The 17,892-nt window shown below is 47.2% G+C and overlaps 1 protein-coding gene across 1 annotated transcript in view; it reads right to left on the bottom strand.

Moving 5' to 3' along the window:
• ROR2 (receptor tyrosine kinase like orphan receptor 2) overlaps positions 1 to 17,420 on the bottom strand; it is a 224,383-nt gene extending 206,963 nt beyond the window's left edge. Inside the window, exon 1 of the mRNA XM_064361578.1 lies at positions 17,071 to 17,420. Within this exon, the coding sequence (XP_064217648.1) occupies positions 17,071 to 17,167 (97 nt within the window). The 5' untranslated portion in view covers positions 17,168 to 17,420. The remainder of the gene's footprint in view (positions 1 to 17,070) is intronic.
• Between the last annotated feature and the right edge of the window lie 472 nt (positions 17,421 to 17,892).

The raw sequence follows: 17,892 nt of genomic DNA, 5'->3' as shown, positions 1-17,892 counted from the left end.
AGATCGTGCCATTGCACTCCAGTCTGGGTGACAGAGCAAGACCGTGTCTCAAAAAAAAGAAAAAGAAAAAGAAAAAGAAGAAATAGCCCTAGAAACCAGTAAGGCAATTGAGAACAACTACTAGAAAATTAGTAGAGGAAGTGAACACTTATTTGCCAGAAAAAGAAACACAAATTACTTATAAGGACAGTTGGCCTGTTGGACAATTGTTAAAACGTCAACATATAGAATTATGATGCCATTTCTATTTTTCATACTTCTTAAGATTAAAATGCCAGATGATTTCCAGTGTTGGTCGGGGCCTAGAAAAACCTGAAAAGTTCATGCATTATTACTGAGCAAATAAACTGCTTCCACCTTCTGGGAAAACAACTTTGTAGACACTATCAAAAATTTAAACGTAATACCTTGGACAATGAATTGGACTGGAAATTGGCTCTACAGATATTCATAAAGTGAAAAAATATGTATGTTTACAGATGTTCACTGCAGACCTGTTTCAAGTAATAGCTAAAAATCAGAAGTATACATCCACAGGAGACCAGGGAAACAAATTCCAAAGAGAGCTATTAGCAAATTGTTTTAATGACAGATATTAGCAATGTATACATAAATGACAGATATCAGCAACGGTTTTAAAACATGAGGTAGCCTGGCATGTACTAATATAGAAAGATTTATAAGAACTATCGTTAAGTGAAAATGGCAAACTTTAGTGTGTATGGTATGACCTCACTGTGTATAAAAACAAAGGATGGACCAATCTGGATGAACCTTGAAAACATTATGCTAAGTGAAAGAAGCCAGACACAAAAGACCACAATCTGCATGACTCCCTTTATATGAAATTTCCAGAATAGGCAAATCCATAGGGACACAAAGTAGATTAGTGTTTGCCAGAGGCTAGGAAAAAAGGTGGGGAGGGGGAAATGGGGAGTGATTGTGAATGGGTAGAGGATTTCTTTTAGGGGTGGTGAAAATGAACTGCATGGTAGTGATGGTCAAGTAACAATCAAAATGGACTAAATGACATTGAATTGTTCTCTCTAACATGGTCAATTTTATGTTATGCGAATTTCACCAATTTTTAAAAATAAACAAAGAAGCAGCACCGACAAGCCCATGAGCACAGAAAACATCAGGAATGAAGCCCAAAGACAGTTCCATGTGTTTATGGATGCGGGGGTCGAGTGAGAGGGAGAAGTGGGAGATCTCTTCATTCCACAGCCTTCTCAGTTTTGGTTTCTTTTTTAAAATCATCAAAGCGTGTTACTAGATATTTTGTTTTGGTTTTTTCTTGTTTTTTACTTAATCAAGTTCTAAATACACTGTTCTAATAGAAAATTTAAACAGTCCAGTGAAAGCTTACTGTCCCTTTTGATCATACCCCAGGACCAGGAGGGCTGCTTAGAGGTATTTACCTCCAAAAAAGGCAGAAAATATGTAGTATTTTTTGTGGGGGTTTTCACATAGTGATTTTTTCAAATAAATACTTAGGATTATAAACAAATAATAATTGGTCCCACCCAGAACTCTAAGAATATTACAAGGACCCCTCCCCCACCAGCAACCCACCCACACACACACCCAAAGCTCACAGCAGGCCTGTTTCTGGCTGGGGAAGAAAGCAATCATGAAGAGCATTTTTAAAAACTTCATCCTGAGTAATCCAACATATACCCTCATTTGGCTTGTGTTCTTTCTTTTACATTTTGCTTTATTTTTAAACAGCTGAGTTTTTAGGGCCCACAGAAAAGTGTGGTTGGTCAATAAGAAGAAACGTGACTATCTCAGTTCTTTTTAAAATTATTATTTTCTTAAAAAGAAAGAAAAGAAATGAGCTCAGAGTTTAGAAAACAGCAACAACGAAAAGAGTTCGTGAACCTTATTTGAACTGGGAAAACATATACAACACTTGACTAATTAAATTTAATTGTGTCTGGGCTCTGCCTTGCGAAACAATGGAGTTTCCTTCTTTCAAAGGAAAATGATAATGACATTTTATTTCCGAAATAAAATTTCCAAACTAAAATGTTGCAAATGGTAAAGGAAAACTGGTATGTCAAGAAAGCTGGTTGAATCTTACTTAATTATGTTCTTGACAGCACTGTTAATACAATCAGAAGACAGAATTCCACATCTCATTTCAAACCAAAGCATCCACTAGGATCCATCTGTGAAAAGTCACCTTCCAGTCCCATGTCCCCAGAGGCCACCTGGGTCCACAGTGACACCCCCAAATATGCTCACTGCAGATCTCCTCCTCACACCGCTCCATGAATACCCCACCTCCAGCACCCAACAGTGACTTGGCTGCCATTCACCAGGAAACCTCAGAGGAGCGGTGGGCCAGCCAAGCACCCCCGCCCCTGCCCTGGGGGCTCCACAAAAGCTGGGGAGCAAACGCAGCCCACTTCTTTTTCTGCCCACTACTTCAGGGCCTACCCCTGTGCTTTGGAAGATGGGACAAAAGTGAGAGAACTCCCTGACACACCCTCCCAGGGCGGGGACAACAGCTCCTTCCTCCATTTGGTGCTGCCACAGCCTCCCCAGGAGACCAGGGCCGTCCACTCTGCCTCCTACTTCAAAGAGCTTCCAGGTCCCACATAAATCACACTTGTTGACAGCCCCACAATCCCAGCCGCCATGAGGATGTTTGCTTTCGTTGGCTTTTTTGTTTTTGCCCAGGTCCCTGTAAGAGAAACAAAGGCCCTAGCACTGGCCGCCTGGCATCAGGGGGCTTTGGGCGCAGACTGTCTTTCTACCAGCACCCGCCCCTGGAGAGCTGCCTCATCTGCTCCGACATCTGGGATGCCCCACTGCAGAAATCCTGCACCACAATCACAGCCACAAGTTACACAGCTCAAGACTCTTCTCCAGGCCAACAGTTGAAGGGAGGTGATGGAGACAGATGGGCAGCCTACCAATGATCCCTAGAGAGAAGGCCTTGGACACAGGACAGGGCTGCAGAGAGGTGCCCCATATGTCCAAGGGGCTGGCCAAGTGCAGGGACGACAAGTGGTGGGCACAGACCACAGCCCCAGCTGCTCCACGAAGCACCCCCCTCCTCCAGCCAGGACTGGCTTCATGAGTCTGTGTCCCCAACTTCTGATCGCGGCACCCACCAGTGCTGAGGGCCAGGACCAGGCAGCTCACCACCGCCACCCCACCTCCAGAGGCTCAGCAACAGTTTAGCAGCAGAACCTTTTTATCAAGTTCATTCTTAGGCAGAAACCCAAAAAGTAAAATCAATAGTGAGCGGCACGTGATTAGCAAACACTTGTGGGTAGAATTGTGTTAGCTTCCTAGGGCCACCATAACTAAGAACCACAAACTGAGCGGCTTGAACAACAAGAATCTGTTGTGTCACAGCTCTGTTGACAGGGGTGGTTCCTTCTGAGGGTCCTCAGCTGCCCATAAGCCAAGCGTCTTACGAGGTCTCTTATCTGCAGCCACTTTGCATATCATCTACCGCTGTGTGAGCTGGCCTGTGGCCAAATTAACCCTTAAGGACACCAGTCACATTGGATTAGAGCCCATCGTAAAGACCTCATTTTAAATTATCACCTCTGTAAAGACTCTTTCTCCAAATAAGGTTACATTCTGAGATACTGGGAGTAAGGACTTCAACTTATCTTTTTTTGAGCAATTCAACAGTTAACAGGGTGATATTTCCTGCTAAAAAGTCAGTAAGCGGGAACACCCTTATAATGGCCATAAAAACTTGACACTGCAAGTTTAGGAAGCAGCTCTAATCATATTTCTATCTCATTATCCTTTTAGATTTCCCATCTTCTGCTTGAGTTTCAAAATATCAAGAAAATTATGATTTTTTTTTGTGGCCAGTAACACAGGCTATTTTATCAAGAGTTCACAATGCAAACTCAGGATTATAGAATTAAACAGAGACGCCTGCTTCAGTCTGCACTAAAACCCAAAGATGCCTGTGGATGCGCTGTTGGTCTGGCAGGAAGCAAACTTGAGTGGAGGCTTTCATGATAATTTAAAAAATGTTAAATATGCTTAAAATGGAATGTAGATCAAATATTTGTAAAGCCCAGAGGCTCTCCTGGTGGGGAGTTTGCAAACCCAGAGGACAAGGCGAGTTTCTCACAATTCAACCTCCCATTTCTCTGACTCCCCGCAGATCCAGACGCCCCAAGGGTCTAGATGCACCCCAAATCACATATGAACTGTCACAGCCTACTCAATAAGCGGACTTCCCACCTTCTTCTTCATCTTCGCCTCTGGTCAGAGCCAGACAAAGAATTCTTACAAAGCAAGGAGGGAGATGAAGGGAAGGAGGCCCTCACTGCAGCAGCCCCTGACTCACTTGTCCCAATTTGTAGAGCTGTCTTCCCCAGGAGCTTCAAGAACGGATTCAACAAAGTGATCACTAGCACAGGAGCGACAATGCACAAAAAGACCCTGAGTCTTTTTCTCTTTTTTGGAGACAGAGTTTTGCTCTGTCACCGAGGCTGGAGTGCAGTGATCATAGCTCACCATAGCCTTGAATTCCTGGGCTCAAGCGATCCTCCTGTCTTAACCTCCCGAGTAGTTGGGACCACAGGTGTACACCACCATGCCCGGCTAACTTTTCACTTTTATTTTTGTAGAAACAGGATCTTGCTATGTTGTCCAGGTTGGTCTCCAACTCCTGGCTGCAAGTGATCTGCCCACCTCAGCCTCCCAAAGTGCTGGGATTAAAGGCAAGGACCATCGTGCCCAACCTAAATTTTGTTAATGACATGAGAGCAGCTTCCTTGTTAGAATGAATAAGTAAATAAACAACTGCAGCTAAAATAGAACAACACCTTTGACCAACCCCCTCATCTTCTCCAGGGTAACCCCTGAGTTAGTTTGATATTTGTGTATTTTAAGATCTTATTCTAGGCCAAGTACAGTGGCACACCTGTAATCCTGATACTTTGGAAGGCCAAAGTGGAGGGATGGCATGAGGCCAGGAGTTGGAGACCAATCTGAACAACATAGTGAGACTCTGTCTGTTACCAAAAAAAAAAAAAAATTTTTTTTTAATTAGCCAGACGTTGGTAGCTAATCCCAGCTTACTCAGGAGGCTGAGGCAGAAGAATCAGCTTGAACCTGGGAAGCAGAGGTTGCAGTAAACCCTGAGATTGCACCACTGCACTCCAGCCTGGGTGACAGAGCGAAACTCCGTCTCAAAAAAAACCAAATGTGAAGCAAATGTGATGCGCACACCTGTAATCTTAGCTATGTGGGAGGATGAGGCAGGAGGATCACTTGAGCCTGGGAGGTGGAGGCTACAGCGAGCTATGATTGTTCCACTGCACTCCAGCCCGGGCAACACAGCAAGACTTCGTCACAAAAAGAAAAAAAGAGATCTTATTCTAGAGATCGGTATCTCCACAGAAACGAAAGGAAGAAGGTGAGAGTTTTTAAATAAGTAAGTACACTTCTCTCCTTCTGTACCATTCTTCTCCCCACTCAGAATCTCTGCTTTGAAATCTCCGTCTATTCACATCAATAGATCCCCATATTCACATGCATTTGTAGAATAACCCACAGTTGAAAACTGGTACCATTTATTTGGCTCCCATTAAAAGACACATAGATGTTTCCAATGTTGCACTCCTGCAAATGCTGCTGCAAAGAGCATCATCAGTATTTCTTTAGAGTGCCGGAGTATGAGCATTTTCTTTTTTTGAGACGGAGCTTCACTCTTGTTGCCCAGGTTGGAGTGCAGTGGCGCAATCTCGGCTCACTGCAACCTCCCAGGTTCAAGCGATTCTCCTGCCTCAGCCTCCCAAGTAGCTGGGACTACAGGCATGCACCACCACGCCCAGCTAATTTTGTATTTTTAGTAGAGACAGGGTTTTACCACGTTGGTCAGGCTGGTCTCAAACTCCCAACCTCAGGTGATCCACCCTCCTTGGCCTCTCAAAGTGCTGAAATAACAGGCATGAGATACCGTACCCTGCCAGTATGTGCATTTTAAATGTTAAAAAGTGGCCAGTATTATGGCTCACCCTGTAATCCCAGCACTTTGGGAGGCCCAGGCAGGTGGATCACAAGGTCAGGAGATTGAGACCATCCTGGCTAACATGATGAAACCCTGTCTCTACTAAAACTACAAAAAATTAGCTGGGCGTGGTGGCACGTGCCTGTAGTCCCAGTGGCTCAGGAGGCTGAGGCAGGAGAATCACTTGAACCCGAAAGGTGGAGGTTGCAGTGAGCCAAGATGGCGACACTGTACTCCAGCCTGGGCAAGAGAGCAAGTCTCCATCTCAAAAAATGAATAAATTAAATAAATATTAACAAGTAACGTCAAATGGCCCCACATGTGGCCAGTCCTGCACCATTAATGCCACGTTCCCACACCACGGTTTTCATGCTCCTTATTACCCACTTCTGATTTCAGCCAATCCAATGAGTCAAAAGAGCTTGGGATAACTTTTATAATTTGCATTTTCTTCAATCCTAGTAAGGCCACACTTTTTTCACAAGTTTGTGACCTTTGGTATTTGTTCTTCTGCAAACTGCCTGACTGTACCTTTTGTCCCTCATTTAATTGGAGCGATCATCTTTTTCTCACTGATCTTGTGAATTCTTTTACGTGCTCTGGATGTTGATCCCTCATCTGTTCTCTCTGTGGTAAAGACCATCTCTCCGTCCCACAGTGGGATGTCAGAGCCTCTACACTGAGAAGCAGAAAATTGCTTATTTTGTGGTTGTTGTTGGAAAAAAGAAGACAGGCAGTGAAAACCTGGAGGTGAAAGTGCCTCCTCCCTCCTTTCTACACATTAATACTACATTTGTTTTCATAAACCCAGGGTTCTGAGTAAAGTGGAGAATGGGCCATGCCACAGCGTGCTGAAGTAGGTGGTAGGAAGAGCACCCACCAAAAGAGGGTTCCCGAATGAATGGGACTGGGAAGGACTGGATTAAACAAGGCTCAGCAGATGCCCCGTGGGCTGTATCTCTGGGCCCCACTCCACACTCACCTGCACCAAGACGTCCAAGAGAGACTCAGAGCCCAGGTTCCTGGGTTCTGCACCCAGGGGACCACAGCCTGTGTGATGCGAGGAAGCAACACCTTCCAGAATTCTGAACTTCCAAGCCCACAGGAACCCAAGGGTGGGGCTGCATTCAGGGCAACTCAGCCCCACTGGGTGCAAATCAAGTGAGAAAGGCCATTTCCAGCAGGGCTGGGTATCAGGTAACACCAGGGCTTCTCACTGATAACAGTTTTGAGATGCTGTGAAAAAAACAGTTCTTACCATTCATGCTGAAGTATTTTCAGGTAAACAAGGTTGTGTGGGGCCTGTTAGGTAGGCCAGGGGAAATGAGGCAAAATGAACGTGGTAACCGATGAAGCTGAGAGAAAAATACACAGGGGTTCACTGCACTAGTCTATGTCTGTTGAAAATTTTCTATAATAAAAATCTTAAGAAAGAAAAATCAGAAAATTTGGGGCAATCCAGAAACTAGACAGAGATTTTCAGTCCCTTCAATGAAATGTCGTCTGGCCTCAAAAGCACCTGGATATCACATCCTGTGACACCATTTCCAATAAAATCATAACTGTTTGAGTCTTTTTTTTATTTTTATTTTTTGAAACAGAGTCTTGCTCTGTTGCCCAGGCTGGAGGGCAGCAGCTCGATCTCGACTCACTGTGACCTCCACCTCCTGGGTCCAAGTGATCCTCTTGTCTCAGCCTCCCAAGTAGTTGGGATAACGGCACCCACCACCACACCCGGCTAATTTTTGTATTTTTAGTAGAGATGGGGTTTCGCCATGTTAGCCTGGTCTCAGCTGCTGACCTCAGGTGATCTGCCCATCTTGGCCTCCCAAAGTGCTGGGATTACAGGTGTGAGCCACGGCGCCCGCCCTGAATCTTTCTTCTAACAGCATGTGCTAAACTCCATTGTTGATTGCACTGGCTTCAGTCACACATCGTTAGAATTTAACCTATTTAATTATTTACTCTGAAACCATTTCACCTTTACAGAGAAGTTGCAAGAATGGTGCATGAAACCCCCCTCTACTCTCTGCCCAGGTTCACTAATGTGTCCCTCTTGCCCCACGAGCTTCATCATCATCTGAGATGACAATAGTAGGCTGCAGACATCAAGCCCCTTTATCCTTTAACACGGCAGCTTCTATGTCCTACGAGCAAAGACATCCTCTTATACCACCTCTTCACAACTAACAAACTCAGGGAAGCGAAGTTTGACAGCATGTTTAAATAACTTACGCCCACCTTCCCATTTCCTCAGTGGTTCCATTAGTATCCACGACAGCGTGTTTTTTCCTCCAGCACAAGGTCAGAGCCAGTATATGCACTGGACTGCCTTGTCCCTGTGGTTTTCTTTTCTTTTTTTTTTTTTTTTTTTTTTTTTTTGAGACAGGATCTTGCTCTGTTGCCCAGGCTGGAGTACAGTGGCTCAATCTCGGCTGACTGCAACCTCCGCCTCCCGGGTTCAAGCGATTCTCCTGCCTCAGCCTCCCTAGTAGCTGAGATTACAGGCGTGAGCCACCACAGCCAGCTAACTTCTGTATTCTTAGTGGGGACGGGGTTTCACCATGTTGGCCAAGCTGATCTTGAACTCCTGACCTCAAGTGATCTGCCAACCTCAGCCTCCCAAAGTGCTGGGATTACAGGTGTGAGCCACCGCGCCTGGCTCCTATGATTTTCTTCAAGCTAGACCTGGCCTGCCCTGTTTTATGTCTCATGTCATCGATGATTTGTGCTACAGACCACTGTTTCATAGAATGTCCCTCCATTTGGTTTGCTTGATTTTTGCTCATCGTCAGATTTTCATTCCCACATGGAAAGCAACCTAAATGATGTGTGCTCTTGCAAAGGACAGCATCCATCTGCCCAAACCTGTGATGTTAACCTGGACCACTCAGGTATTGGGATGCACATCTCGCCAATGTGTAGTTAGTAACTGTCCCCTTGCTGACAAGGAATCTGTGGGGAAATCCTTTATGACCATCAACATTACCTGCTTCTCATCAAACATGTCTCCTTAAATGAGTTTAGCACTCATTCATGACACCTGCCCAAATCAATCTGTACAGTCATTGCTGCAAAACGTGATATTCCCAACTCGCCTCCCATTTATCAGATGGCACTTTGCTCTAGGAAGTGCCCTCTCTTCCCCACCCCCTGCCACTTAGGTTTTATAGTAAATTAGTGCTTCCCCATCCACCCGAAAGCTCAGAATGTGACTTTATTTGGAAATAGCCTTTCCAGCAGTCATAAGTTAAGGAACATGAGATGAAATTATCCTGTATTTACAGTGGTCCCTAAATCCAATCACTGGTGTCCTTACAAGAAAAGGTCATGTGAAAATGGAGATAAAAGTCAGAGTGATACAGCCCCAAACCAAGGACACCAGGAGCCACCAGGAACTAAAAGAGGCAAAAAAGGATTCTCCCCTAGAGCCCTAGGAAGGATTGTGGCCCTGCTGCCACCTTGATTTTGCACTTCCAGCCCTAAAACCGTGGGGGAAGACATTTCTGGTTTTTAGGTCACCCCGTTTATGGCATTTTGCTACAGCAGGCCTAGGAAACTCATACATGTAGTTATGTACTTATTATCAATGGTGAGTCCAGGATGCCTATTTTGTTCTTTGCATATAATCCACGCTTGTCCTTATTTATTCAGATGCCTAAATGGTCCCAGATGTGGCTGAAACTCCTTCAAGGAGTACATTGGCCATGCCCCCACCACTTTTCACCACTCACTTACATTCTCACACAAGGGCATGTTCCAGGCTTATCGTGTATCTTTCCCTGTCCCAGCCCCATAATCAGTCATTCTGCCAAGGCTCTCTAGCTCCTTTAAGATATAACAGTATTGAGAAACCCATTTCTGGACGAGCACTAAGAAAGCTCACTGCTAATGAGGTGCTAAGAAATTCTGTTATGTATAGAATAAAATATGTTTTACAAATTACAGTTCATAATTTAACATAATATATACCAAATATATATAAATGAAATTATGAGTTACACTGATGCCTCCAATTCCAATCCAACCCCTCCAGTTTCTTCCTTGCCTTCCCCATTCCATCCTTATTATCTCCCTCCTTCCTCAGTGAGCACCCTGGCTGCAACCCTATTAACACACTTCTCATTTGTCCACTCCCACAATTCACACAAAATCATTTCAGAATTGATACACCCATACCACTATGAAAATCAAACCTACTACTAAGAAGGGTGCCAGTTTTGCTTTCAGGTTGTTGTTTCTGCTGTAGGCTGGGGATACACAGTCAAAGCACTGAGTCCAACATTTACTTGAACTCAGTCCCCACCTCCATGCCCCCTCCCCATCTGTGTAGTCATGTTACTCATTTGCAACACAGTTGCATTTATGTGCTTGCTTGCACTCAGTTCTAGTTTCCGCAGGGCAAGGTGGCTCTGGCTCAGGCCTGTAATCCCAGCACTTTGGGAGGCAGAGGCGGACGGATCACTTGAGACCAGGAGTTCAAGACCAGTCTGGCCAACATGGTGAAATCCTGTCTCTTACTGAAAATACAAAAATTAGCCAGGCGTGGTGGCATGTGCCTGTAATCCCAGGTACTCGGGAAGCTGAGGCAGGAGAATCACTTAAACCCAGGAGGCAGAGGTTGCAGTGAGCCGAGATCGTGCCATGCACTCCAGCCTGAGTGACAGAGACTCTGTCTCAAAAAAAAAATCTAATTTCCTGCTATCTTTAGTGATTTATTCTTTGAACCCATAGAATGTTAACATGTTCCAAAAGTCAAAAACATACCAAACAATGAGAATAAACTAATAGAAGGGAAACCACCTCAATATAATAAAGGCCATATATGACAAATGCCTAGCAAACATCACACTCCATGTTAGAGACTGAGAGCTTTTCCTCCAGGATCAGGAACAAGACAAGAATGCCCACTTTCCCCTCTTCTGTTCAACACAGTTCAGTCATGCATCGCTCAACGATGAGGGTACTTTCTGGGAAATGCATCCCTGGGCAATTTCATCATCATATGAACATCATAGAGTGTACTCACACAAACTGCAGACCTAGGCTATGTGGTATAGCCTACTTTTCTTAGGCTACAAACCTGTACAGCATGTGGCTGTACTGAATACTGTAAGCAACTGTAACATGATGGCAAGTATTTGTGTATCTAACCATATAAAAGGTGCAGTCATATACAGTAGTGTTATCTTATGGGACCACTGTCATATAGGTGGTCCATCGTCTGAAACATCATTATTCAGCCTATGACTGTATTGGAAGTTCTAGATCCTAAGTGTAAGGCCGGTTGCCTCGTCGGGGGCTCGGACGCACATCCCCCTCCCCCGCCCCTGCTTCTTTTTCAAAAGCCCAGACGAGTCCAGACAAGCTCAGGCAAGCTCAGACATGCTCAAGCAGGTTCCCTTCTCCCATGCTCGCACAGCCTGACCTTCCCTTAAAGAGCCCAGTATGCAAACAAGGTGCTGTAACCATAGCCTCTTGTTAACCAATAGCGGTCAAGCCCTATTGACCAACTGCAGCCGAGTCTTAACAACCAATAGCAGCCGAGTAATTCCAACCAACAACAAGCCAAGTCCTAGGTCAAGGCTTGTAACTTACCCAATAGCAGTCCTGCTCTCCCACAACCAATCGAGCTGTTTCACTCCCTATAAAACCCCACCGTCTGAGAGGAGTCCGTGCGACTTCTCTGGCCCCTTCTGTCGGACCGCAGAACCTCACCTGGGAGCCTGAATAAATTCCTTCGCATTGGATCTTTTCGTGCTGGCCTCAGTTTCTTCGCTTTAAACTCGGCGTGTACAAACCTTACACTAGGCAATTAGGCAAAGCCAAAAATAATAAAAAGCATCCAAATTATAAAGGAAGAAGTAAAAAGGAAATGTAAGAAAACACAATTCAACTTATAATAGCACAAAAAGAATAAAATAAGAATAGATTTAAGAGGCAAAAGACTCAATACACTGAAAACTAAAAAAAACACTGCTGAAAGAAATGAAAGATATAACAAATGGAAAGACATCCTGTGTTTACAGACAGGAAGACAATACTGTTAAGATAATGGCCAGCGAGGTGGCTCATGCCCATAATTCCAGGACTGGGGTGGGGGTGGGGAATCCCTTCAGCCCGAGAGTTCGAGACCAGCCTGGGCAACGCAGCGGGACCTCCATCTCTACAAAAAAAATCAAAGAATTAGTCAGGTGTGCCTGTAGTCCCAGGCAGGTAACCTGTGCCTATGGTCCCAGCTACTTGGGATGTTAAGATGGGAGGATAACTTGAGCCCAAGAGGTAGAGGTCAGAGGCAGTAAGCCGTGATTGCACCACTGCACTCCATCCTGGGTAACCAAGCAAGACCTTAACTCAAAAAAAAAAAAAAGTTACTGCTACTCAAAGCCATCTTCAGATGCAATGCAACCTCTACTAAAACCCCAACGACATTTTTGCATAGCAATTTGTGACTACTGACACCTGAAATGAAGCCAGTGAAGGGGAAGAACTGAATCTTTAATTTCTTTTAATTTTAATTAACTTTAACTTATATAGCTGTATGTGTCTGGTGGCTACTATATTCCACAGCACAAGCCTACATTGAGGAGTTCAGGCCTAAATGTTTCCTTAATTTAACCCCCCATTGTGTTAACTATCCCTCCAGGAGGGTGTGGAAACCATTAGGCTGGGCACATTCGGGATAGAAGGGTAACCCTCCCCCACTAAGGGAGGACTTGAAGCAGCCGCCACATTCTCCTCTGATAACATCTAGAAAGTGACAGAGTGCTTACTGAAGCTCATTCCAGCGACAATTAAAGACACACACACCACTTCCCACTGGAACTTGAGGCTTTTTAGAGGACAAACTACTTAGTCGAATTAGGCTACATTTTTCTGTAATTATTTCCTTCCCTTTGGCTTTTGAGTTTTTTGCTTCTTTCAGAGATAGGGCTTAAAAGAAAAGAAACCCACAGAAATCCCAAAAACAGTGCAAACCACACCAATAAAATTCCCCATTTTGTAAAAGCTTTATGAAAATCCCAACACTGTTCAACAATCCTTTGGCCACTCTACGAATATGATTTTAAACAGATTACACCCCAGACATATTTTATGACAACCACACACACAAGCAAAGCTGTCCCACCCTAGTTTCCAACTTGGCAAGCTCCTCAACAAAACCAGATAAATACATGCTAGAAAAAGGCGGCTGCTACAAAATCCTGGCCAGTTGCAGCCATAATTAATGGGCCGGAGCACCTCTTGTTGCTTGGATTTTTACTTTGAAAACTCAAGAACCCCCACACTTCCAGCTGAAATCCTTAGCAGTGTTATGGTGGTGCCGTGGGACAATGCAGAACCTAAGAGCCCAAAGGGTCATTGAGAAGCAATGTTTTCAAAGCCAGACCTTTCAGCCCAACAGTCCCTTCATGAAATTGCTATTGGCCATGCAGCTGAGGTGCAATCAATAAAAATGCAGACCTAACTAGCCATGCTTCCTCTGCAAAGCAAAGCTCCCTGGTTTCTTTACTTTGAAACCTTACATGCTTGGTATTCATGGGGTCCACTTGGTGGTCACCGCAGGGCTCCCAAAAAGAAAATATCCTAATGACAATGTATGGAGTCACAAGCGATGGGCAGGTTCAAGAAAGAGCCCGCCCCAGGAGCCTCCAGGGAGGCACCTCAAGGTAAACCCAAAATTGGGCTGCCCAGCTCTTCACCACGTGGAAACCACAGACTGATGGGGGGTGGAGGAGGAAAACGGAGTCCTTCACAGTGTCCCCTCCAGGTTCCCAAGGAATGGGCCAGATAAATACCAAAAGGCCTGTCATCAAAGACCCATTTTAGAAGATGGTTATAAACCCTGGGTAGGAGTAACAGTTTGTAGTATACTTTCTTTCCCCTGACTAAAATGTGTAATTATATAATTAGAACTCTCCAAGGGAAAGGATTACAAAGAGTACACAGATTTCCAGCACTACAACAGACTAGCCAGGTCCTGCAGATTAGGGAGCCCAAGTGCTTCACATCCAGTTCCCATTTCAATAATGATAACTTTTCCCATCCTGGCCTCCCAGGGAATGCATTTTAAAGGAGTGCCAGTCCTCCAGCTGAAACCTTTCTAAAGGGGATTAATCTTCCCTACCTGTCAGATGAGCTGTTCCTACCCCTGCATTTTATTCCACTGATTTCAGAAGAGCTTCCAAAGAAAAGAGCAGTGTAAAATTCAGATTCTGCCAGACTTAAAGTCTTGGAGGTTAAATTCAGGCTAACCATTTAAGGGACAACCAGTGATTCACTGGAAACCACACCGTAACAGAGAGACATACAAACACCAATTACAGCGGCACTCCGAATAAACAATAAAAAATGTTTCACAATAAAAATTAAAAAGTTGTTTACCATTGCCTTATAAATCTGCAGAGCACTGTCACCAAAAACTGCCTCTGGAACATGCACGTTTTTAAACCCATGTTGCTTTTTTACATATAAAACATAAACCAAACTTGTCAGTTTTCCATGATTTGCTTTACTAATTAAAAGTTCAGCTTTGCTTTCCAGAGCCCTCTCAGTTACACTGAATGTCACAATAGGGTCTATGGTGTTCAGATTTTCAGGGTGACATTCTTTATGAAGTGGACATGAGTGTTAAGCTGGTTCCCACAATTATACTGAAAAACTTCAAATGTGTAGCTCTTTGCTTGGTACACAGCCATAATAAGAAAAATATGTTGCCTTACTATATACATGAAAACTTTTCTTTTTCCACAAAGTCTTCTTATTCAAGATGTTTCCATTTATTTTCTTCTAGATGGATTTCTTCTAGATGGATTACTATCATTATTTATTACCACCATCACTGCAGGGATCTGGGCCAAAAGTAAACACTGCACTGCCAAAAATGGAGGCTGGGGGAACCCTAATGCTCCATCGTCCCCACCTACTCCACCTGGGAGGGGTACATAGTCCCAAATCAGTATTCGTCATCAGAGGAAACAGAGTCTTGCTATTAAAATGTAGAGTAAGAACTTATAAATTCCTTTAGAAAAACCCTGAAATATTTTTACATAATAAATTATTTCGTGGGTAAAACACATTCTAATAACAGGGACTCCTCTTTTCACAGTAGAAAAGATCCCAAACACCCAAACCTCGTGAAATCACATAATTTTACTCATATTTTGAGTAAGAATTACCATACTCTGGATTTTGTTAACCTAGCAATCCAGAACGAAGAGAATTATATCCTATGCCCTCCCCTATAAAGATTACGAGTATTTCACTACAAAATAACCTCCACACAGAGTTCACAAATTAAAGAAAACGATCCCGGATTGCTTTGTTCATAAAAAACATTTCTACATTCACTGGAAACTATGACAATGTTAAAATTCCTCCACCCAAAACTCAAGGAACTTTCCTGCTATAACAACCTTCGTGCTTTCTCATCACCCACCTCAGAACCCCCACCACAGCACCGCTCCTCAAAGGCAGCGCTCACCCTCACCGTCTGAAAGGCGGAGTTTTTGCAGGACAATTAACCGCAGGGTGACCAGCAAAGGCCAAGCAACAGCACAGCGAGCAACGTGTTTAAGCCGCCACCCCCTACCTCCCCTCCCTGGGAGATTCTTGGGGGCGGAGTTGCAGAAATCGACCGAGGTCCTGCGTGATGGATACCAACTTAGAATATAGTTTACTTATTTTATCGTGCACTCCGAGAGGTTTATGATTTAATGGACAGTGCTATAAACGCCAGCTCCCTTCCCAAATCAAGTAATTAGGAATGTCTGACGTAATCAACATCTGCTTAAACCAAAACACCCCCAGGAAAGACTGCGCAGCCTTTCTGACTCGCGTACCTTGGCCCGGCTAGGGCAGCAGGCCCGGGCACCTAGAGCGCGCAGCTCTCAGCGGGACGCAGGAAGAGCAGAGAGTCTCCCAACCTGCGACTGTCCCCAGATTCTCACCTGCCTGCAGGAATGCAGGGGAGGGGGGGCACTGACGCCCATTTACTAATAAGGAGCGTCTCACACATTTCGGGGACTTAAGGTGAACCCCATCAGTCTCTAGCGCTCCGGGATCTGAAGGCCCCGCCCGCCCTCTTCTACGCCCCAGGGTGCCCGGAATCCGGCTAGAGGAGCGCGGGCCGTAGGTGCTCCTGGCCGCCTCCTCCAGGTATCCTAGGCAAGTCCCCAGCGGCCCCTGCGAACCTCCCTGAGGTTCCTCTGCGCCCTGGGTTGAGGCAGCCGACGCCGCGCAGGGACCCGGGGGAAGTAGGGCCCTGGAGAAAAACCCACCCCGGAGCCGGGCCCCACCCCTCCCGCCGCGTGCCTCCTACAGGTCCCGGGGTCCCCAGGCATGGTCAGAAAGTGGCCGGGCCCGGTCAGAAAGTGGCCGGGCCCCCCGCGGCCCAGGGACCCCTGATCCCAGTCATAAGCCATTTCAATCCAGATCACACGCCACTTCGGCCACCCCAGAGCGGTGGAAGAGGTGGTTTCAGGGACCAACAAAAGGGAAGCCAAAGAGCCTGTTTCCATCAAGCGGCCCACGGGCTGGGAAAGTCAGGACCCGGGAGCTGCCGGCGCCCCAACCTCCGCCGCAAGAGCCGCTTCTCCGGGGTCTCGTCCGACCCGGGCTTCTGCTAGGCATCAGGCCGCCCTTGGGGGAGCTCCGGCACAGACGGGGGACACTCGGGGCCGGGTGCCCTTGAAGGAGGAAGACCCTGGGGAGAAAGACCTGGTCCTGGGATCCTCTGGGCACATCTGCGGACTCCGGTCCCGGGCCCCGGGCGCGCACTCTCATTCACACTCGCGCTCCCACTCGCGACCCTTGGGGAGCACCGGCAAGAGGCTCCCCGCCGTCCCCGCCAGCCCCCAGCCTCTGGAAACACTTAGGCGTCCCAAGAGAGCGGCTTATTGTAACCAGCCCGAGGCGGCCGGGGGTGCGGGGCAGATGGCCCTGCCCAGCGCCCCTCGGTCGGGTTTACGGGCGCCGACGCGGCGGCCGGGAGCAGAGTGGCGAAGGAAGAGCCGGCCGAGCCAGCCGCGAGCCACCGCCTGCGCACGAGCGGGCGCGCGGGATCCTACCTGAGGTCCGGGACACCGATAGCAGGAGCCCAGCGGCCGCCCAGACGGCCGGGATGCACAGCAGCGCCCGCCGCGGGAGCGCCGAGCCCCGGGCCATGCCGCAGGCAGTGGGGGCCGGGCCGCCCTCTGAGCTTCGGGCCGGGCGCCACCACCCCTTTCTGCCGCGCGTCTGCTCCTCTTTCTCCCCGGCGCTTCGCAAATGGGGCCACTTCGAGGACCTCGTCGTGGTCCTCTTCTCCTGGCCTGGATGCACAGCTCGGCTCGGGCCGCGGCTCGAGTTCGCTGGGGACGTTCCTGGGCGCGGGCTGGGGCGTCCCGCCGGCCGCCGGGACGAGCGCAGGGGGCGGACCGCGGGCGGGCGCGCAGGAGGCAGGGTCCCAGCTCGCCCGCCCCGATGGGCAGAGCGAGGCCGGCGCCGGCGCCCCCTGCCGGGGGAACGCGTGAGCGGCGGGAGCGACGCGGGGAGCAGGGGCCGCTGCTGGGGCCCCGGACCTGCCTCCCGCGCCCGCCCTCGGGCGTGAGCCTCGGAACGCCTGGACACAAAGGGGGCGCCTTGCGGTCGTCAGCGGGAGTTCCGCAGGGCTGCCCTTCGCAGGAGAGGCGCCCAGAGCGGTTACTGCCCACTTTCGGTGTCGAGACACCCGGGGAACTAGGTCACAAATCAGTAACTCCGGGCTGCACTGCGCACCGGGACAAGTCAGAGAGACGCCGGGTCCCAGACACCAGCGGTGAGTCAGGAAGAGGAGAAGCGAAAGCTCGCAAAAGGAAATGTTCAGAAAACAATCAAGCCGCGTCGGCACCGGCGCTCTCCCAGGTCGGTGG

This window comes from Aotus nancymaae, unplaced genomic scaffold (genome assembly GCF_030222135.1).
Source record: "Aotus nancymaae isolate 86718 unplaced genomic scaffold, 86718_ANA_hifiasm-v0.15.2.pri h1tg000041l, whole genome shotgun sequence".
NCBI classification, from domain to species: Eukaryota; Metazoa; Chordata; class Mammalia; order Primates; family Aotidae; genus Aotus; species Aotus nancymaae.
This window is presented reverse-complemented; position numbering and strand designations above follow the sequence as displayed.